The 24057-nt window shown below is 43.2% G+C and overlaps 1 protein-coding gene across 1 annotated transcript in view; it reads right to left on the bottom strand.

Annotated features, from left to right (window-relative positions):
- The window catches only part of LOC146250779 (parapinopsin-like), a 55976-nt gene extending 32233 nt beyond the window's left edge, over positions 1 to 23743 (bottom strand). Inside the window, exons 1-3 of the mRNA XM_084681251.1 lie at positions 23398 to 23743; positions 22920 to 23010; positions 22293 to 22530 (exon numbers count right to left, since the gene is read on the bottom strand). Coding sequence (XP_084537377.1) covers positions 22293 to 22530; positions 22920 to 23010; positions 23398 to 23743 — 675 coding nt within the window. The remainder of the gene's footprint in view (positions 1 to 22292; positions 22531 to 22919; positions 23011 to 23397) is intronic.
- Positions 23744 to 24057: the final 314 nt, after the last annotated feature.

Below are 24057 nucleotides of genomic sequence, written 5' to 3'. Positions count from 1 at the left end.
ACAGACCCCCAGGAAGCACAGCAGGCCTACAACCATGCCCATGCCAGGACCAGGGCCAGAGTTGAAATGACCTTTGGCCTCCTGAAGGCACGCTTTCACTGCCTTCACAAATTAAGGGTCAGCCCTGTTAGGGCATGTGATATTACTGTGGCTTGTGCTGTCCTCCACAATGTGGCCTGCCTGAGGAAGGAGAGGGCCCCCAGAGTGCCACCAGCCATGGACTGGGACAATCCGGCAATCTTCCCTGATGACGACAGTGGTCGGCTGCTGAGGGACCAATATGTGTTGAATTATTTTAGTTAGTATGTGTGCTTTCAATTTTGGTTAAATATGTCCTGCGGTGGCAGAGGAATTTGGTTTTTTTTGGGTTCGTTTTTTTACGAATTTGGCCTCTTATGATGTTTGTGCGGTATACTGTGTGTAATACAAGGCTGCAGGGAGGCTACTGCATCCATTCATTTGTCTGTTCAGTTGATGTGTATGGATTTGTCCTGCATTTATTTTAGTGTGCAGACATGCAGGGTGTGTTATATACAGACCTTTGAATGTGTATGTATCATTTTGTATAATATGCTTGGATTCTGTGCTTTCCATCTTGTAGAGTCACTGTGACTTCAGTTTCGAAAGGAGCTGATGGTTTACCTGCTTTGTTTTGTCCTTATTCAATAAAGGAACATAATGTTACACATTGTGTTTTTATATTCATATGGAATGTGTATTTGTTTATATGACAGAGTACTAGGGCCACACTGAAGAAAAAGGATAAAGTCATAAATTTATGAGGCTGGTTCTTTCTGCAGAAAAGCTACATATTGTTTTTACAGTTTTGATACTTATGACAATGTGATACTTAATATTCTGGCACATCAGCATGTCTTTGTTTATGAAACCATACTGAAGTACAATTTCACTAAATGCCCCACATCTGTCATTTTAACAACTGTCCTCCTTTAAAACAACTGGTTACAATATTATGACTTGTGTTTTTTTCCCCTCTGTGGCCCTAATATTCTATCATTTTATATATAGCCTTATAGTCTATGGGAAACTGTAAATTATCTAATGATAGCAACATCATCTAAAAATCATTTTTTATCCAAAATCATTGAAATTAATGATCACAAACGTTTAAATAATGACAGTGGGTCTAGTTATATGTGATAACAATGTATAGTGAGCAGTGAAATAACTATTGGTTTCCATTTGTGGTGACTGCTGACTGACATTAGGGATGAGATTAAATAGATCCTGGAATTTAGCCTGGTCTGGAGCAGGCTAGCTCCACAGAATAAATCTCCATGGTAATTTATACCATAACATATCCTCCTGCCCCCTATCCATCTTTAGTGCAACCGGATTACGGATCAATTGAGCCAGGATCACCAAGATATCCTGGCTTAATCCCTTATCCTAGTTTTGTGCAACAGGCCCCAGATCTCTTGCTATGAGCAATTGTTTGTGATAGAAATCAAAACCATTTTTGGATGAAAACAGACTAAAGCAACAAGATCGTGGCTATGTGTGGATATAATTCATTGTTTGGACAACTACTCGACATGGTTTGATACTTTGGACCTTTGGGAATGTAAGCAGATGAGGTTTTGATGAGTTGGGTGCATACCTGGAACTTTCCGAAGTCATTGTAGGTAAGTCAAACTTTTTTCTCTGGCATTGTTGAAGGGACGGTCACCGGACACAGACGTTGATAGTACTTCCTGTTGCAAATTGAGCTTGAATTGGTTTATTTCAATGAAAGCACAAGAATCGTAGCTTTCCAACGAGGTATAATATGTTTAGACGTCTAAAAAAATATATTTTTCAAATTGAGTGCGTTCTCACTGAGGGAGGGGGCGCAGCGTTGCTGGCTCGCCGGCGAGCCAAGGACCGGGAAGAAGTGTTTCTACCTTTTTCTTATTAGGGGCCAAGCAGTGAAGCTGCAAGGCTCCTATTGTAGGCTATTTGTTAGTATTATTATTAGGGTTCCTCCAGTAGGAGGAAACCTATTGTTATTGTAGGTTTTATTAGGGGCCCAAGCAGCAAAGCTGCGAGGCACCTATTGCAATTGTTAGTTTTATTATTATTATTGGGGTGTGCTTGCTTTTGGCGAGCACAAACCATTGTTATCTCACATATTATTATTTATTGTTTCTTTTCCCCCCCTTAAGGCTCAGTCAATATTTGAACTACGGCTGTGTCAAAATGTTTGTCTTGGTCTCGATTGGGTTGGTTGTATTTGGATTTACGTTCCGTTGCACAGTTTAGGAGGTTACAACATTTTTGTGGGGACAAAGTGCCTTTTTTCGACGAAGGGTAACCTGTGCTAGCTACGTCACCACGTCAACACACGTTAGCAACGACGCATGGATACAACGTGATAGAGACTTTCTGGTTCGCAAATTGGAGCTTGGATTACGAGTGAAAAATACCATCCACAAAAAAAAAATCACAACTATTTGGCTTTGTAGAGAAAGCAATTGAGTGGAACTGCAATCTCGCATTTTTGATTTAGGTTGTGACAGTCTTTGAAATTTGAGCGAGTGCAGGTCGCCCGTGAGAACGCCTCATTTTAGGTGGCAGCCATGCTAGAAAGCGTAATAGTAGTATGTTTTGTAGCTAATTTTATAGTTCAATTGTATACGAAAAAACTGAAAGAGGGAAATGTTATGACGATATGACTATTGTGAAAACAGCCAGGTGGCGAGATTTTAATATAGATCGCTGTACAAACTTTGATTTGTGTGCTACGTGAGAGCCTCCATTGACAATTGTGGCAGCAACAACAGTGTTGTCAACTCAGTCAACTGTAGATCTGCGTCTGGTGAGTATTTTCTTAATTTCGTACCAGGGTCAATTCTACATCTAAATGGACATTAGTGTTCTAAAGATATAGCGATTGCGAAGACAGCCAGCGGGTCAGCATAGATTGTTATTTGTGTAAAACTTGGAATTTGAGTGAGACTGCGTCTTGTTTTGACGTTAATCACAGAGTCACAGACTCAGGTCGCCCGCTGGCGGTGTAGTAGGCTACAGTACTGTCTTCAATGCCACAGCTATAGCTAAACTTTTATGTCTTATTACACGGCTGTTCTTAATGCTGTAGAATGCTCCATTCACTTGAAGTTCACTTCCTAACGTTCTGCGGTGAATAATTTTCTCATATTTGACCGTTGCTATGCATATTTGACCGATGTCAAGGGAAGTGGCCTTTTTGCCTCGGATTCACGTCTTTCGTAGCACTCCACAAGTAGTACGGTAACTTTTCAACCCCAGCGTACTCTGTTGCTTAGCGACGTCAGCTGATTTGAAGCCTAAATAATGTTCAAAGTCTATGAAGTTCAACGTCTTTGGCGAACTATTTCTCTGCTGATCAACAATACAAATGGTAAGAAATACATTATAAAAAGACACACTGTGTTAAGATATTGTTGTTGACAAGTAGCCGTGTAATAAGCGGGATAATGTATAGAACGCCGGTCATTATCGGAGAAATAAGCCCCTTCATGGCAAAACAAAACTGTCGTGCCTAACAACTCTCCTTACCTGTTCTAAAATCAGCGCAAACCACGGCCTCTTGGGGCTTATTGCTTAATTATCCGTTACAAAAGAAATGTTCTAATTTCCTGCGCTTTCAAACAATCAGTGGAGTGTGGATAGCAACGGCTTGCCTCTAGCAAACTGCTTTTGAATTAGCCATGTCCCCCTAAATTAATATGAACTTATTTACGTTTTGGGGGGCATATTTTCAGTTAGCAGATGGTACTATTTGAATTGCAATTCCATCTGAAATACTGCCAGTGACAACATTGTTACTGTAGCTTGTTTCAAAGGGTGTTCTTAATGAATTATGCTATATGAGTAGGCTAAGGCCACGTTTACACATAGCAGGGTATTTACAGAAACAAATATTTCTGCCCCGTCCGTTTAAAAAAATAACGTTGTACACACAAGTATGTTTAAAAAATGTTTCCGTTTACATTAACCCGCATATACGCCCCCGAGCGCCATCATAACTATGCCAAACCTGTGAGGGACAGTGTAATGTGAAGGATAAAGCCATGCAAACCAATCATAATTTTCAAAATAAACTACGTATAACCCCCCTTCTTGAGTCACCACCTTACCGCGGTGGAGGGGTTTGCGTGTCCTAGTGATCCTGGAAGCTATGTTGTCGGGGGCTTTATGCCCCTGGTAGGGTCTCCCAAGGCAAACAGGTTCCAGGTGAAAGACCAGACAAAGCGTGGCTCAAAAAACCAACCATGAAGAAACACAACAATGGTTCTCAGTTGCCCCTGCGCGGAAGCGGGTCACCGGGGCCCCCCCTGGAGCCAGGCCCGGGGGTGGGGCTCGATGGCGAGCGCCTGGTGGCCGGGCCTTTTCCCATGGGGCCCGGTCGGGCACAGCCCGAAGAGACAACGTGGGACCCTCTTCCAGTGGGCTCACCATCCGCAGGAGGGGTCATGGGGGTCGGGTGCAGTGTGAGACGGGCGGCGGCCGAAGGCGGGGGCCTTGGCGGTCCGATCCTCGGCTGCAGAAGCTAGCTTTAGGGACGTGGAACGTCACCTCGCTGGCGGGAAAGGAGCCTGAGCTGGTGCGCGAGGTAGAGAGTTTCCGGCTAGATATAGTCGGCCTCGCCTCGACGCACAGCACAGGCTCCGGAACCAGTCTCCTTGAGAGGGGCTGGACTCTCTTCCACTCTGGAGTTGCCCTTGGTGAGAGGCGTCGAGCTGGGGTGGGAATACTTGTTTCCCCTCGGGGAAAGCGCTCCTCCCGGGGATTCCCTCGTCCTCCTGGGGGACTTCAATGCTCATGTGGGCAATGACAGTGAGACCTGGAGGGGCGTGATTGGGAGGAACGGCCCCCCCGATCTGAACCCGAGTGGTGTTCTGTTGTTGGACTTCTGTGCTAAACACGGCTTGTCCATAACGAACACTATGTTCAAGCATAAGGGTGTCCATATGTGCACCTGGCACCAGGACACCCGAAGTCTGAGTTCGATGATCGACTTTGTAGTCGTGTCGTCGGACTTGAGGCCGCATGTCTTGGACACTCGGGTGAGGAGAGGGGCGGAGCTGTCAACTGATCACCACCTGGTGGTGAGTTGGCTCCGATGGTGGGGGAGGACGCCTGGCAGGCCCAAACGTAATGTGAGGGTCTGCTGGGAACGGCTGGCGGAACCCTCTGTCAGAAGGAGCTTCAACTCCCACCTCCGGGAGAGCTTCGATCATGTCTCGGGGGGGGCATTGAGTCCGAATGGGCCATGTTCCGGGCCTCCATTGTTGAAGCGGCTGACCGGAGCTGCGGCCGCAAGGCGGTCGGTGCATGTCGTGGCGGTAACCCTCGGACCCGGTGGTGGACTCCGGAGGTGAGGGATGCCATCAAGCTGAAGAAGGAGGCCTATCGGGCTTTATTGGCTGGTAGGACTCCTGAGGCAGCTGATGTGTACCGGCAGGCCAAGCGGAACGCGGCTTTGGCGGTCGCGGAGGCAAAAACCCGGGCATGGGAGGAATTCGGCGAGGCCATGGAGAATGACTTCCGAACGGCTTCAAAAAGGTTCTGGACCACCATCCGGCGACTCAGGAGGGGGAAGCAGTGCTCTGTCAACACTGTATACGGTGGGGACGGTGCGCTGCTGACTTCGACGGGGGACGTCCTGGATCGGTGGAAGGAATACTTTGAAGACCTCCTCAATTCCACCAACGCGCTTTCCGACGTGGAGGCAGAGTCTGGGGACATCGGGGGGGGCCCTTCTATCTCTGGGGCCGAGGTCGCCGAGGTGGTTGAAAAGGTCCGCGGTGGCAGGGCCCCTGGGGTGGACGAGGTCCGCCCGGAGTTCCTTAAGGCTCTGGATGTTGTAGGGCTGTCTTGGTTGACACGACTCTGCAACATCGCGTGGACATCGGGGACAGTGCCTCTGGACTGGCAGACCGGGGTGGTGGTTCCCCTCTTTAAAAAGGGGGACCGGAGGGTGTGCTCCAACTTTAGGGGGATCACACTCCTCAGCCTCCCTGGGAAAGTCTATTCAGGGGTCCTGGAGAGGAGGGTCCGCCGGATTGTCGAACCTCGGATTCAGGAGGAGCAATGTGGTTTTCGTCCTGGCCGTGGAACAGTGGACCAGCTCTATACCCTCCGCGGAGTCCTGGAGGGTACATGGGAGTTTGCCCAACCAGTCTACACATGTTTTGTGGATTTGGAAAAGGCGTTCGACCGTGTCCCTCGGGGGCTCATGTGGGGGGTGCTCCGAGAGTACGGGGTACCGGATTCCCTGATCGGGGCTGTCCGGTCCCTGTACGACCGGTGCCAGAGTTTGGTCCGCATTGCCGGTAGTAAGTCGAACTTGTTTCCGGTGAGGGTTGGACTCCGCCAGGGCTGCCCTATGTCACCGATTCTGTTCATTACCTATATGGACAGGATTCCTAGGCGCAGCCAGGGTGTTGAGGGGGTCCGGTTTGGTGAGCTCAGGATCGGGTCGCTGCTGTTTGCGGATGATGTGGTCCTGTTGGCTTCATCGGGCCGTGACCTTCAGCTCTCACTGGAGCGGTTCGCAACCGAATGTGAAGCGGCTCGGATGCGAATCAGCACCTCCAAATCTGAGGCCATGGTTATCGACCGGAAAAGGGTGGAGTGCCATCTCCGGGTCGGGGAGGAGATCCTGAACCAAGTGGAGGAGTTCAAGTATCTCGGGGTCTTGTTCACGAGTGAGGGAAGAATGGAGCGCGAGGTCGACAGGCGGATCGGTGCGGCGTCCGCAGTGATGCGGGCTCTGCATCGGTCCGTCGTGGTGAAGAAGGAGCTGAGTCGAAAGGCGAAGCTCTCTATTTACCAGTCGATCTACGTTCCTACCCTCACCTATGGTCACGAACTATGGGTAGTGACCGAAAGAACGAGATCGCGAATACAAGCGGCCGAAATGAGCTTTCTCCGCAGGGTGTCCGGGCTCTCCCTTAGAGATAGGGTGAGAAGCTCGGTCATCCGGGAGGGGCTCAGAGTAGAACCGCTGCTCCTCCGCGTCGAGAGGAGCCAGCTGAGGTGGCTCGGGCATCTGATTAGGATGCCTCCTGGACGCCTCCCTGGTGAGGTGTTCCGGGCACGTCCCACTGGGAAGAGGCCCCGGGGAAGACCCAGGACACGCTGGAGGGACTATGTCACTCGGCTGGCCTGGGAACGCCTCGGGGTCCCCCAGGAAGAGGTGGTGGAAGTGGCCGGGGAGAGGGAAGCCTGGGCCTCCCTGCTTAGGTCGTTGCCCCCGCGACCCGATCCCCAGACAAGCGGCAGATGACGACGACGACTACGTATAACACGATCGACTCCTCCCTCCTGCCCGTGGCTTACGGATGTTATTCGTGAAGAACGGTCCACCCTTCGAGCAGCTGAGAGGAAATGGCGCAAGTCCAAAGACGGTCTGGACCTTGATAAGTATCACTCCCTCCTTTAATCCTTCTCTTCTCACATAACTGGTGCTAAAACCCTCTACTTTCTTAACAAAATTAACTCTGCTTCAAACCCCCACAAACATTTCTCTACCTTCCCCACCCTTCTTAACCCACCTCCCCCACCCCTTCCCTCCATCCTGACAGCAGACGACTTCTCCTCCTTCTTTGAGAAAAAAGTCGCCAACATTAGCAATCAGTTCCCTAAACCCACCTTTCCTACCCCCTCACCCTCCATAACTGACCCAACTAAACGTCTAAACTCTTTCTCTCCCCTGTCCGAGGCAGAGCTCTCTGACCTCATTCTCTCTCATCGCCCCACCTCCTGTCCCCTTGATCCTGTCCCCTCCCCTCTCTTTCAAACCATCTCCCCCTCTATCATAACTTTTCTGCTCCATGTCCAAAACTCTTCTCTTACCTCTGGCACCTTCCCCTCTGCCTTCAAACAGGCCAGAGTTACCCCTCTACTCAAAAAACCCTCCCTTAACCCTGCCGTCCTCCAGAATTACAGACCAGTATCACTGTTACCCTTCTTCTCTAAAACAATTGAACGTACTGTATCTAACCAACTCTCAAATTTTCTCTCTCAGAACAACCTGCTTGACCCCAACCAATCGGGCGTCAAGACTCCACAGAGACTGCCCTCCTTTCAGTCACCACTGCCCTCCAGTCTGCCAGAGCGGCTTCGAGGTCATCCGTCATCATTCTGCTGGACCTTTCTGCAGCGTTTGACACGGTTAACCACCAGATCCTGCTCTACAGACTTTCTGAGATGGGCATCACTGGCACTGCACTCCAGTGGATCTCATCCTACCTGTCGGGAAGATCCTACCAGGTCTCCTGGGGAGGCAAACTGTCAGACCCTCACCAGCTCTACACCGGTGTCCCACAGGGCTCCGTCCTTGGACCCCTCCTCTTCTCTCTGTACACCACCTCACTTGGACCAATCACCACCTCCCATGGCTTCTCCTACCACTGCTACGCCGACGACACCCAGCTGTACCTGTCATTCCTCCTGACCGATCCGGGGATCTCAGCTAGGATTGAAGCCTGCCTTGCAGACATCTCCGCCTGGATGACCGAGCACCACCTCCAGCTGAACCTCGCCAAAACAGAACTTCTCATCATCCCGGCTAAACCCTCCATCTCCCACGATCTGTCAATCACCCTGGGATCTGTGACGGTGACCCCCTCATCCTCTGCCAGGAACCTTGGGGTTACCATGGATGACAAGCTCTCCCTCATGGCCCACATCGCCGCAGTCTCCTTGTAGATTTACCCTCTACAACATAGGGAAGATCAGGAGATACCTGTCTGAGCACTCCACCCAGCTGCTAGTCCAAGCACTGGTTCTCTCCAAGTTGGACTACTGCAACTCGCTGCTCGCTGGTCTCCCAGCATGTGCAACCCGCCCTCTTCAAAGTATTTAGAACGCAGCGGCCCGCCTGGTCTACAATATACCCAGACGCTCCCATGTTACCCCGCTCCTCATCTCGCTCCACTGGCTAACCATCAACGCCCGTATCAGATTCAAGACCCTGGCACTGACCTTCCGAGCAGTGAACGGGACTGCACCCGTCTACATCAAGTCTCTCCTGCAACCTTACACCCCCACCCGTCACCTACGGTCTTCTTCAGACAACCGCCTGGTGGTCCCACCGCTCAAGACTACCCGGTCCCAACACAAGCTCTTCTCCTGCCTGGCCCCCCAATGGTGGAACCAGCTCCCCACCTCCATCAGGGACACTGACTGTCTCCCCACCTTCAAGAAAAGGCTCAAGACGCACTTGTTCCGGGAGTACAACGGCACTTAGGAACGCTTGATTGGACCTGATGTTAGTTTCCTCCAGGATCACAATGACTCTTATTGAGAGACTTGTTGCTCTTGTAGGTTAGTTATTACGAAGTTAACTGTTGTACTCGCTGTGAAATATTTTTACTGTTGATTGTTCTTCTACAGGTACAGTCTTGCACTTTTTGTGGTTTATGCTGTTTTAATTTGTAACGTGTATAACTGCATGCTCTTATGGTTCTTCCCTTTGGCGCTTGTTTAGTTTTTTCACAATGTATGCTTCATGTTTTGGCTCCTCCCCGTGCAGACTTGGGTTTACGTACTTGCAACATCGATCAAAATACTACTTCTATACAAAATACAAAACTGCTTTATAGACATACACGTTAACATGTGTAAAAACGTTTTATGATATAACTCAAAGTCTCTGCTAATCTGTCGATACGACCAGGGAGTTCCAGCCGGGCTACTACTGTAACTAGCGAGTTACCAGAACAAAGTTACGTAATGTGGCGAGAGACTGAATTTGAAAGTACAAAAAACACACCAGGACCACCAACAACGTTGGCAAACCTGCGCCAGGCCTCATTCTTTTTATTAATGTCTTTGTACAAATACATAGACGTCTCGTACAGGACTGGATATGCAACCACAGGCGATTAGTTTGTCCTCCATCTTAAAAACTGAAAGCTAGAAATGTTTACCATGGTTGCTATGTTACGAGATACAAGAAAACACTGCGATTGGCCATCGCTAACAAAAATCGCTCCTCATTTGCATAAAGTTGAGAAAATATCAACTCGATCGCGTTGCTACCCACAATGCACCATGTAAGCGATTCGCCTGGCTTCATTGAAAATGAATGGAAAACATGTTGTCGCTCGCATCGCGTCGCTGCAGTGTAAACGTACCGTTAGGATGTCTAAGAATTTTGTCCGAATTGAACGTTGCCAGTGTGTAACCCTCCGTGACACGCTGTGCGATGTGTTTCCCGAGTAATGTGTCGAGCTGGATGATTAGCTAGCATGAATGTCTGATCTGGCCTGTGTGTTTGTTCATAATCTTCAAGAAGAGCTTGTGAAACGGTGCAGCCGTCATGGCCTCAGACTTTAATGGCTTGCAGGCTAAAGTAAGAGAAGTGGCACCCAGTGCAACATTTGTCCACTGTTATGCCCATCACCTAAATCTGGTCGTGAGTCAGGGTGTCAGGTCCATCCCCCAGGCAAAATACTTCTTTGTTCACCTGGGTGGGTTCATGTAATTCTTCTCCAAATCCAGCAAGAGAGTGGCATTGCTCAAGGTTGCGCTAGAATGCCCAGGAGTCGTCCAATACGCTGGATCTTCACCTCCAGGGTCGTGAACACAGTTGCCTCAATTCCACAATTCCATTTTCAACAGTATCACCCAAATCACGGAGCGCTTTCCTCATCTAAAACGTTGCAATTCATGGAGCTTTTAAATGTGGACAAATTTGAGTCTTTCAAGTCAGGTTTCCCCACGCCGTCACTGTTAAAATTGCCCGAGACATACAGCCAATTCTTTGATCAGGACAAGTTGAAAATAGAACTTCTGCATTTCTATCGTAATCCAGACATAAATTATTCACAAATGCTCTGCGAGGCCATTGGCTCCATGAAATCCAGTGGTCTTGATGGGGCAATGCCATAGCTGTACAAACTAATGTGTCGGATTCCAACCATTTGGTACTTCTGCAGGGGTTGAGCTAAGTTTTTCATGCCTGAAACAAATCAAAAGTTACACACGGAACATAATCGTGCAGGAGAGGTTGAAACATTGGCCATGATTTCTATTGAAAAGAAAATTCTGAAGTCTCTTCAAAAAAATCCTGCCTGGTATGTGTAATGGCAATTTTTGACATAGTTTCAATAAATATGTTTCTTTAAGCGATAAAAAGTAAGTTCCTTTGTTATAGACAGAAAGTCTATAACAAGTCTATAACTGAGATTTTGTGATGTGGTTTACTCTTTAGAAGGGACACTCAGATTGTCTTACGGTATTTATAGTGTTGTTTTAAGATGCCTAACTAATATCCAGAGGGTCTTAGTTGCATCCGGGGGATGGGTGCTGAACTTTGGCTAGAAGGTCTGGGTTCTGTTTCTTTGACTTAATGGAATTCTTGTTTGTAGATGGACAGTTGACCATTTGACTGATCAACTGATGTGGTTTTGTTATCTACTCATTTGGGGAGGAATGTTACGTCAAAGAACTGTGAGACAGTGATATGGAGATGTATTGTTTGAAACTGTCACTAAGTTGAGTGAACCAATCACAGAGTTTGCTACATTGATTGATTGACCTTATAGAATGCCATTTGATTTAAAGTTTATATAAGGCAGTGCATGTGTGATAGTTCTCTTTCGCTCTTACGAACGATCTGTGTGGATGGCACCTCATTTGTTAAAGACTGATCAGCAAAGCTTTGTTTAATCTTATGTAAATTGTATAATCTAAATACATTGTATTGAAACCACATCCCTTGACTATTCAGATCTACACAGTGCCACTCGAATTCTTCCATAACAGTATGATCAAGTCACAGACATTAAGATATTAATGATTAAATTGTTAGCCAATTCATATTTAATTGGCTAACATTCTGCAGCTATTGAAAGCATCAGTATTTCTAAAACATTCACACAAACATCTATCTTGATTATTTGTTAAATAATGTTCTTGTTCATGTTGATATGTTTTGTTTAAATCGTTCATAGGCCTATTGTTCAGCTGACATTCTGAATGGAAATTGTTAATGAATGTTTCAGAACGTGATGTGTTTCATATCTATTCTAATTAGCCTACGTTGTCACTTGGGCATTGGGCTCATATTAGGCTACTTTGACTGATGGCTGTAATAATCTAAGAAACAATTATAGGAAGTTTTTGTTTTTGCAATTTTAGAGAACAAAGGTATTTTACTCAGGGTTAGTACTTTTTCCATAGGCCTATTTGTTTTATATAGGCTTAAAACATCTGTTAAGACAGACACATAGCCTAAACATAAAAATATATTTCTGTTTAATATTAAACTTAGTCAAAGTCAGTCCACTCCTAAGTGATCAATGCACATGACCAACATTCTGAAACATCCATTAACATCCACATTTGCCACAAACAATGTTAGGCTTACAGCCCATGTTAATAGTTGCGAAATGTTATTTTATTTGTTGCCTTTGTTGTTTGTTGACTTGTTGTTTAATATTGTGGAAATTATGTTAGTGTCAGAGCATGATGCATTTTAAATGGCATCACTTTTGGTCTTGTGTATTAATTTTTCTAAAACAATTGCAGCTGAAAATAAAATTAGTCAAATAAAAACCAATAGCTTCAGTAATTGAGGGGGGAAATAGGACCAATGATAGGCCCAGAATTTTGTATTTAGTTTTTCAAATCAAGAGTAAGCCGGATTTGACTAATTGGCTTTGCATCCTTTCCTTCTGGCCTTGTCTAGTCCAAAGACATGCAGCCCACCAACTTTCAAAGTACAATGGTGCCACACTGGTGGCTTTGTATCAATTTTATCCCTGCCTGCTATTTTGTACTGTAGTTCACAAAAACACCCTGAACAACTTGTATCTCACATGCTTATGCCACCAACAGAATAAGCAGGCCAATGGCAACCAAGGGCGCAGTCCTTCCTCCCTCACTTTAAAAACCACCAGCCGCCACCGATCTCAGGAGATACCCCGGATACCGGGAACAGCATGCTGCTGACACACACACCTTGTTCCTTCCCACGAGATAACATATCCCCGTATTCCAGCATAGCGTCTTTGTGCTGCCTTTGTGTACATCCTGGGCGCACGACGATGGCAGCTAGAGTCAGCGCTGCTCCAGAGGTAGCATCTGCCCGCGTTGAATGAGAATGGTACCGGAGATATGATTGGTGTATGGGGCTGGTTGCAGGCGCACGTCTCGTCGGACATGCGCGTGGGAAGGTTCCGTAGACCGCGCTTCAGATGGTATGCAACATGACGGATGTGCACACATAGCCTTATTCATCATTAATGATAGCATGACCTGGACATCCAGAAAACTTGTTTTTTGTCACTAGTAAATAATGAGATGTCATGTGGTTCTCCTGTGGCTCAGGAGGAGCGACCCTCCACTCTACACGTAGTATAGACTGGCGGAGTGTCTGTGTTTTGGGGATTTAACTTGTTGCTCCCTGCCTCATGTCATGCATGCTGCAGTGAAGGCAAGGAGCACTTCCATATGTACATCCATTCCGCAAATGTTAAACATTTTTCATGTGTATGAATGAATGGTGAAATCAATCACGTGTGTCTTGACTGAACTGAAATTATTATGAAATGTTGTGTTCTACTACCCATTTGCCTACTTTAGCAAGTCACTGTATTTCCAAGCCCTGATAGAGTAACTGAGACAACACAGTAAAAATAATTCCTCTTTCAAGTAATAAGCCCCCGTTCAAGTGTCGAGCATTAAATTAGCTGCACGGTCTGTAGAGATTTTGGGACACAGCCACTTTTTTGTTCTAAAACCGGGCTATTAGCCGCTTCGAAATATAAACCGTACAACCACAAGAAAACTGTAAAATAGTTTTCTTAAAAGTCATTTAGCAGACGCTGTATCATATTCTCATGTAGGTTAGTGCATGACATGTGCACCAGTAGATACTATTTCAAAAGAAATTCCTGCATTCAAATAATGTATCATGACAGTTTGTATGATTTGGTCATTTATTATCACACTAGCATTTAATTATCACGGCAAACAATTACACTGCACTAAACTGTAAGTGGAAATGTAAAGTGGAAATAACAAAACCAGTCAGTATGATGACTTGAGCGAATATCATTCACATCCTACTAAAACAGCGGCCACGCGAAAGGGAATGAGGAAACTGTTTCCTCTACTAAAAAATACAATGCGGGTCACGTGAAAAAAGGATCCAAAGACTTGTAGAAAGACCGAGTTGGGAAATGAACGAATTGTTCGTTTCCTCTAGCTGCAAAGCCTATGCAGGTCACGTGAAAAATGATCCAAAGACTCGTAGAAAGACCGAGTTGGGAAATGAACGAATCGTTTTCCTTTAGCTATCAGTACAGAGCCTATGCAGGTCACGTGAAAAATGATTCAAAGACTCGTAAATGAACAAATCATTTTTGTTTACTTGGACAAGCCTATCGAACAGTCCTGATGCCCGGCCACGAAAAAATGAACAAATTACTCTTGAAGAGGACGTGTTACTCCAGAGTCCTTGTAAGGATTGGTTCAAAATGAACAAATCGTTCACGAACAACACATCACTATCCAGCAACTCTCTCTCGTGCCCCTAGCCAGTCTGCAACACCGTTTTTTCCGTCCAATCACACAATTAACCGACTTTGGCTCTGCATAAGTCCTCAGTTTCACACAACAATGGTAGCATACACTAACTTGTCAAACTTCAACTGACCAGGCACCACTGTCTGATATCACAGCTCCAACGTAAAAATGTTGACTTCAAAAGTGATCATGGTGTCAGCTCTGTTTTCTCTGCTAGCTCTTCTTCTACCCAGGAGTCTTTGCATCTCCCGCTAGCGCGCCGGAGAAAATGAAATTGTCTAAATAAAAGTCCCCATAGACAAAAGTACCTGTGTTACACATAACTAACTTTAGAACATCATTTTTTTGTCATTTAAATTATTAAATTATCTACTTGAAATCATCTTAAAATATAATTTCAATTACCTCGAAAAATTAAGTACACCCTAAACAAAAGAGCAGTGCAGCTCCTCACTCCTCCATCCTCACTCTCCCAACGGCCCTTTGAAAAGAGAAAATACTTTTTATATATACGATTCCAAACATTTGGAGAATGTTCTGTGTGAAATAATAGCAACTATCTGACAGCAGCAACATAATGTTCACACTGCCTTAGTCACAAACTAAACTTAGCTAGCTAAAACAATCCATTTGAACTGTATGTCCAATCAATATTATTGTATGTCTAAAATCGGGATTCAGCTCGCAATGAATGTACTTGAGGCTACGACTGACAGTGACATTTTATAACTACCACACATTTGACAAAAGTAATTGATTTGGGGACAATGAGTCTGCCTTTTTGTCAGACGTTGTCATATTCGCTGTTCATTATCAAGTCTACGTTACATTATTTTGATTTAATGTATGGCTAGGAGTGTTACATTTCTTTCATGTCAATGATTAAAAAGATTTTCATGAGAAATCTCTATGTGAACTTGATTTGTAACAATTGTGGCAATTTCCTCCCACGCCTGTTTAACCAAAACTAATTTGGGTGGGTTTCTTCTCCCATGCCCATCAGAATCAGAATTTGGTTTATTTGCAATGTAGCCTATGTTACACAAACACAGAATTTACTGTGGCAGGAAGGTGCAAACAATAAACATATACGCGTCTTAAATTAAGTTAAAAAGTCTTGTCTCCGTCTCGTCATCTACCACTTATCCGGGGGTCGGGTTGTGGGGGCAGCAACCTAAGCAGGAAGGCCCAGACTTCCCTCTCCCCGGCCACTTCCACCAGCTCTTCCTGGGGGACCCCGAGGCGTTCCCAGGCCAGCCGAGAGACATAAAAAGTACACTAGTTAAACTAATTCTAAGAACTAAACAATTTAAAAATATAACAATTTTTAAAATAAAGTATAGATAAAAATAAGAATTTGAATGAGCAGCATGAGTGGGCAACTTAATGCAATGAGAAAACTGCTCTGCCTTTCCCATACAATGTCACTTCAATATCTTTTACGGCCATGACGAGAACGTCGATCTCCTCGGCAGTGAACCGCTCCTGGCGTGCCCCTGGCAAATCCGTGCGTACTGTACTGGTGATATCCATTGACATGGAAGCATTCGATGGTTTTTATTTTCATTTTTGTGGGAAGTTGACAGATGTGATGGTTGTTTAAAGAAATATGTAAAGGGTTATGAAGACGTGATTAGAAAGGTTTATATGATTTTAGTTCCGTTTTAGGCCAGTCTGTTATAAATTGTTGGGATAGCTTTGGGATCTGAGAGGAAAAGATCCTAGCTGTGACTTTGTTAGCTAGCTAATGGCTAAGGGTGAAAACGTGGAGAAAGTGCATTTTGCTTTGTCCTGAGACTGAGGAGAGTCCAGGAAGTTGAATTTGCAACTATGGTAACGACATTTGTAGCTAACAAATTTACAGACAGACTCAACAGCGATGGCGGCGGGTACAGGCTAGTAAAGGAATTGCAGCTTGACATGTAAGCGTATGACGCACGCGCAGACGTAAATTGGGAAATTGACAAAGACGCAAATTTAGAGTAATAGAAGAATTTGGAGCGAGTTTTACATACTGATTTGGTTTATTTTGAAAAATGTTACGTGATGAGTATTTTGATACATTTGTTAACAAGGTTTTGTTTGTTTGAGTACATTTTATGAGTTTCAGAAATTCCGAGGAAAGGTGGGGGCTAAAACAGAGTCGAGATCTTACAAAGGTGATAAGTGAATAGAAGGTAAACGCCAACCATCTGTATTGTAAAAATAATGATTTGAAAAAAAAAAAGGGTTTCAGAGTTTTGTCCCAGAGCGGGTTGTTTGATTTGAGTTTAAAAGCGAGCTGAGAGGCTATGTTTATTTGAGTTGATTCATTAAGTAAAAACTAAAAACTAATAGTAAAAGTGAGAAGTGTTACATTAAACCATATACAAATTACAAAATATTGAAGTCAAATATTTTCATTTTAGGTTTTTTTGGTCCGCTAATTTGAAATTTGAGGTCCGTGCATTACGCATGCATGCTAAGGGTGTAATGGCTGGTAAATATAAGAATATTCAAAGGAGTATTCTGTATTACATGCTTTGATAATACTTTTGAGAGGTTAAATAAGGTTTTGTTTTATGGGCTTATGTCACTTTTGTTAAATTGTGAATTTAAAGGTTTAAAAAGAAAAAGGAACTATGCATATGCTTTGAAGAAGTATATGGGCAAATATTTTAAGTCAAAATAGTAAAATAAGGTTTTTAAGAGTTTGATAGAGGTATTGTATGTAATTTGGTTATGAAATGAGAAAGAAAAAAATAATTACATTGTACTTTTAGTTGGAGTTTGATTGTAATATGGTTTTACGTTTTATTTGGGTGTGTTATCAAGAGCCTGGCGCAATGTTTTGGGATGAACAGTTAGGCTTTGATGAAGTTGTTTTATTATGGTATTAGTGCATAAAGAGGGTTATTATAACTTTTGGGTTTGAAATGATTTGGGAAGACTCATTATGTCTGATAAATTATGGTTATGATGGATCGTGCTAATTAGCCTGTTTTGGACTGCAGCCAAAGCAAGTTATGAAGTTCTACCTATCTAACCTATATAGGAATATAGATGGGGTATAAGTTGGTTAAATGGCTACATTATGGTCTATGTTTTGATTTAGGAATCATGCAGATTAAATTCTGGTATGGGGTAGTGGTGATAGTTTTCCTAATGTCTTGGACAGAGAGATTTGATTTGGTGAATTTAAATACAGAAAATAGAAGAGAATCTAAAATATAAAGGTATTAATTTGAACAGTTCATAAAGTTTTCTTTAGAAAGGATAAGAGATTAAAAGTTGAGGTTATTCTTAATTTGTTTGTTTTCTAAAATAGTTTGATTCTCTACAAATTGGTTCAAAAGTTGGTTGCTTCAGTGGAAGCTTGTCAATTCATAAAAAGAAAAAGAGTTAACACATTTACTGATAGTTAAATACTCCATTGGTATTTCATATGAATTTGGGAAAGGTATGGAAACAGGAGGTTTCTTGGTTTCACCTGTGAAACAACTTGCTGTATGCAAATATGGGATTCACTGTAACAATTATGATTATTTTACAGAGAAATGCTAGTGCTGAAACTAGCTGGAGCAGTTTCTAGATTACCTGCAAGCAATGATGAACTAACTTGAATGTGTTTTTGATTTTGACATATGTTTGCAGGAAGTGCTGAGATGGTCTTGTCATTGTCCGGATAAGCCTAACTTAACAAATTTGGGTTAACAGGAGTCTTTTGAGGAAAAATTGTTGTGTGACTTTGAATACAATATTTGTCACATATTTTTTAAGGGAAGCGCAGGCTTCTTAAAGAGGAAGAGATGACGTTTAGTGATTTATGACTGACTGATGACTGACTGATCCAAACAGAAAGTGACTATGAGGTTTTATGGTTTTATGTCAGTAGTTTGGCTCTGTGGTAAGATTGTGAGGGTTTGATGTAATACTGCCGAGTGAAAATGTTTGACTGTATTTAACCCAGAGTGAGAATTTTGTTTTTGTTTGAGTATATTTTACAAGAATTACAGAATGCAGCAGACAGATGGAGAAAGGAATGGTGGAATGGAGATTTGAATTTGGACTAAACCACAAGAAAATGCGTTTTGGAAAAAGGAAGGATATGAGAATGAAATGGAGGTTGTATGGTCTGCATAAAACATCTATCTTGAGATTTTGCTCAGTTAACACATGGAAAGATCATGCCTCTACAGTTTGTGTGATATCAAGTATGCATTAACTTTGACATACAAGGGGATTTGTAATGATTGCATAGTCATTTTGTCAGACTCATATGTGGAACAAGTAATATGGGAAAAAGGAATTTAACACATTAAGCTTCATGGTTAAGGTTAGAGAAACTATTTGAGTATTGATAGATGGATTTTAGGGTTCAATTTTGCAGATGTGATAAAGATGTGATAAAGTTTGTTGATGGTTGATAGAAGAAATTGTTGGAAGAAGTTTTACACGTTTCAGGCAGATTTGGGGTCAGTGGTCAAGCTTTTGTGAATTTAGATTTTTCTTTGAGGATATGTAATTATATGGGTCACACTTGGTTAAGGAAGTCCTTTTGGTGTTGATAGGAGTCAACATTGTGTTAATTACTTCAGTTGAATGAGAGAACAGGATCTTGAAGACTAAGTCAGACGACAAGACGTCAGTTACCTTTTAACTGACCTTTGTGAGTGTGCTTGTTTGTCACTGTGCAACCCTTTGTAGTTTCCTTGTGTGAGATTCACAGGCAGGTGGCTTATCCGGTGACTGGACCGCTGCATAATTTGATACCAGGGGACTGGATCGTGGTGAAGGACCTGAAACGCAAGTCCTGGTGCCATACTAGATTCTCCTGACGACTAATTCGGCGGTTAAGGTCAAGGGGAGAGCAACGTGGATACACGCTAGCCATTGTAAGCGTGTCTCGCCAGGTGACGGAAGGAGAGGATGCGCGTTCTGCGTAGTACCAAGGAAATTTCCGAGCTGTACGCAAAGTGCGGTGTCGTTGAAAGTTGCTGTGAGCAATTTGATCGTTGTTTACAATTGGTTCGACTAGACTACACTGCCTGAAAGAAGATTGCCTATAGCCAACTGAAGATGGAAGAAGAGGTTAATGTGAATGCTAGTATGAAATCAGATTTACGGATGAAGATATTAATGTATTTGCTTCTGATGTTCTAAATATAAGGGTATGTTTAGATTGATGGGAATACATTTGCTTTGTGTACGTTTATATTCGGTATGGATGCTTTTTACTGAGTTGTATTGCATACTTATGTTGATGTTTGATTCTTATTCTTCTTAAGGTACTGTTTGGGTTATGGTGTTGTTTAAAAAAAAAGAAAGTATGGAATGTTGTAGAAATTTTGGGCCTATGTACAATGTATGTGTTTAGGAAAAGTTTCCAGTTGTATAAGAAGCTTGATACAATGTATGTTGATTCGACTTCATTTGGTAGACATGCCACCTGTAGTTTTATAACACCTAACTAGGAGACATGAAGTCTAGGAGACAGGAAGTCTAATTCTTGTTTGAAGATGGTCACACAAAGGACAGTCGACCATTTGACTGGTCAACCCCTGTGGATCTACTGCTCTGGAGAGAGCCAGACAACAAAGAACTTTGGGACTCTTGGTGGAGCCTTGGTGGTATTGTTTCAAGCTGTCACTAAGTTGAGTTAGCCAATCACAGAGTTTGCTATATTGATTGATTGATCTTACAGAATGCCATTGATCTAAAGTTTATATAAGGTTGAGCATGTGTGATAGTTGGCTATCACTCTTACGAAAGATCTGTGTGAACGGCACCTCCTTCGTTAATGACTGATAACAAAGTACTTTGTTTAAAACATATGTATTGTATAGTCTAAATAAATTGTATTTTAACCATATCCCTTGACTATTCAGATCTACACAGTGCCACTGAAATTCTTCCATAACACCTCCTACATACTTCCGCTCAGTTTTCATTTTGCTTCTGTACTAGGTCTGGGCTTTCGGCATATTAGTCTGATTTTTCGAATCAACTTTTTACCGGTCCAATCAGCAAACAGAGGAAGTGGCTGAGAACGATGTCTTTGTGCACTAGTTTGAGATGTAGTTCATTAATGGCGACAGATGCGAGCAAAGCCATTCGGTCGAATATCCAAAAGTTAAAGCCGGAGCAACAACAATCTTTTCTGAGTTTTCTTGGTGGCCATGATGTTGTGGCTCTCCTCCCCCCGGGGTTTGGGAAAAGTTTGATTTTCCAGCTATCTCCGTTAGTGGTGAAGTAGTTGGCTAAGGCAAACACTAGCGATTGATTATGGCAGATCCAGAGTGGCCCATGGCAGATCCAATAGTTTTACATTTCAACAGAGTACCTGCGTTCAAGGAAGTTAACGCTTGTTAATGGAGCGATCCCAGACTCTGTACAAATGAAATGTACGAGAGTCTGGTTAGGACCAGGAAAGGGATGGGGGCCATTAGTATGAAATTAAGACAAAAACAGTCATTTTAGTAAGTCAACAGTTTCAATGTTTCACAGCATGAAATAATTTAGTCAGCTCAGAAGCTGTTGTTTTATCATTATTTAGTCATTTAGCAGACGCTCTTATCCAGAGCGACTTACAATAATTACAGGGACATTCCCCCGAGGCAAGTAAGGTAAAGTGCCTTGCCCAACGTCAATTTTTGCGGTGGGAATCGAACCGGCAACCTTCTGATTAATAGCCGCATTCCCTAACCGCTAAGCCATCTGACCCCCAGTGTTTCCCACAGAATGTGATTATATTTGTGGCGGTAGGCGAGGACAGAGCCAGACATTGTAAATATTAGGGGCTCAGCCCAAACCTATGTCCTAGTATCGGTTAGATGTGAGTGTAGATAGAGACTTCAACAAGTAATGCGAGCTGGCATTACGCACAAGAACATTTTGTTGCACTAATTTGAGTGCCAAGGTTTTTTAAATTTTACGTAATATAAACATTACAATGGACTCATTGTTATATTTGCCAAATGTAATTAACTATGAATATTATTATATTTAACTTGAATGTATCAGTTTTAGACACATTTGTGCAGGGAATTATGACAGGCCTACTCGTAAACTTTGGATTGATTTCCGCCACAAATAAATCGATGTATGGGAAACACTGAATTTGTTGGTAAAGACTAGCCTGACGTTGTCATACACATAATTCTAGTCAGAATATGAGTCCGATAACTCTGTTGGGCTGTGAGTATGGGGTGTGTTTCAACCGAACTCGTAAAACGAATGCCTCTTCGCTCAATTGGATAAACCTACAACCAATCAGAGCAACGTAATATGTTTTTTGTTGAAAACAAATTCAACCCAAGCGCTCTTTGGTGACTTGGTTAATTACGTTACTGTTGACCATCTGTCCATCATCGTATAAGCCCACCCTGACAATTTGATTGGTCCGAACAGCTCCTGTTCGGACATAGTTTTTCCCCAACCGAGCTTCCCCAGACCCAACTTCCCGACCATATTTTTTTGTGGGCGGGGTAAGTTGGGCTGGCAGCCAGGCTAGGTAAAGACATTTAGAGTTGTAAAACTTGTAAAGGCTGCATATTTTGATAGTATTAGCGATCTATTACATTTGTTATATACAAATTGGAAAAGTTGAGATTTTCACTTTCTGCAAACATAAATCCCTGCATTATTATATTAAAAACTGTAGATTTGTATTACGTATTGTGGTTTATTACATTACATTTGCGGGTTACACATCCACCTGCCTGCCCATCCATCCATTTACCCAGTAAACCTTACACTAATTATCCCATGCACCAGCTGCCCACCTGTCGAAGTGTCCATAGAAGACGAGTATAGGAAACCATGATGATGCAGAAGGGCACAGCAAAGCAGAGTAGGAAGTAAATGAGTATGTAGGACATGTTTCCTTCTTCTCTGCTGTACCAATTTGGGGCGCAAGAAGTCCTGACACCCTCCAGCTCATAGCTGCTCCAACCGAAGAGTGGAGGAGTGTTCCACACAAATGACCATACCCAGGAAAGAACCACTCCACCAACTGCATGCCTGTGTTAAACAGTGCATAGAACCATAACAATTACATTAACGCACAGCTAGCTGAGCTATATGCAAGACAATACATGTTTGATACATTTATCCAAATAGAACTGCAAATAATTGTACCAGTAGTGCAAGAGAAAACTATTTTTTTTATTTCCCACATGGGTGATTGTTTAGTGAATTAACACAGGACTGTAAATATGTATTAGCTGTATCATAAACAGAAATATTAAGCTTGGGAGGACCCTTCCAACTGACAAATCACAGAAATTGGAGGAAATTCAAAGGAACTTCATTTACTAATTTAATTAATCACAGTATAATACATTAACTGAGTGTCTCGAGGAAATCTGTGTATTTTGTTAAGTTTACAGAGAAAAAACATAATAATGTACCTTGTCTGGAACATGACCGCCCCCAGTGGTCGACACACCACCACATAGCGATCAACAGCAATCACTGCAACAGAACATAGACCTGCAATACCTGGACACACACACAAACACAGAGGTCTTTACATAGTATGTCACAAGGAGTTGGGTGACCCACTGTTCATGTAGCCCAACATGCGGATAATGTATACAGAAATGTATCCAGTCAACAGTACTTTGCATATCAATTTGTGTGGGGAGAGGCTTATGTAAAGAGGTTCCATAGTTATCATCAGTAAAATACAGTTGAAAAGTACAATTACAGTAGCACAGCCATCATTACCTATGTAGCTATTGTCAAATAGGTTGATAAAATTACATGTTGTTCAACTTGGCAGATAACAGATCAGATTGTTGGTAAAAACAACTTTTATAAAATCCCAGTTGGAAGCAATAACCAGATTTGAAAGATAATCAATTAAAATGTAAAAATGAAACTCACCAAAGAATGCAACAGCAAAGCCCTCCAACACACAGCCAAGCCGTCCAAGGCTGAAGTAGCCCATGGCATTAGTCACCATGGTAGGCACACCACCAAAAATAGCACATCCTAGGTCAGCTATGGCCAGGTTCACTAGTGCAAAGTTAAGGGGTTGTCGTAGCTGTCGGTGACTTATTGTCACCACAACCACTAAAATATTCAGAAAGATCCCAGCGACAGAGAACACACCAATTATGACAGCTAGGATAGTGTACCCTGTCCTTGAAAGTAAGTCGTTAGGGTCATTTATTAACCTTAGAAGCTGTGAAATGTTTTTGTTAATTCTGACAGGCTGCAGGTCATCCATTCCGTCACGTACAGTAGTTTGTCCACAGGTGTTTCAAAGCTATACCTGTGTAATGCTCCAATCCCTACCAGTTAAGTTGCCGAAAGTGTTTGATAAACCTTATAAAAGTTCCAAACTAAACACTGCCAAGACCACCAACACACCTCAACACCTGATTTGAATTACATCCCCAAGTGACAAATTTTGCCAGAAAAAAACATAATGTTTCAACACAGTAAAACAGTAAAAATTAACTGCATAAGCAGAATCTTAATAATTCTTCTCATGGAGACACTGGAAGACAGCAGAGTGGACGACTGGCCTATTAAGGCTTC

Source organism: Hypomesus nipponensis, chromosome 18, assembly GCF_054491055.1.
Source record: "Hypomesus nipponensis isolate SF chromosome 18, ASM5449105v1, whole genome shotgun sequence".
NCBI classification, from domain to species: domain Eukaryota; kingdom Metazoa; phylum Chordata; class Actinopteri; order Osmeriformes; family Osmeridae; genus Hypomesus; species Hypomesus nipponensis.
Note: the sequence above shows the minus strand (reverse complement) of the source record. Positions and strands in the feature narration are given on the sequence as shown.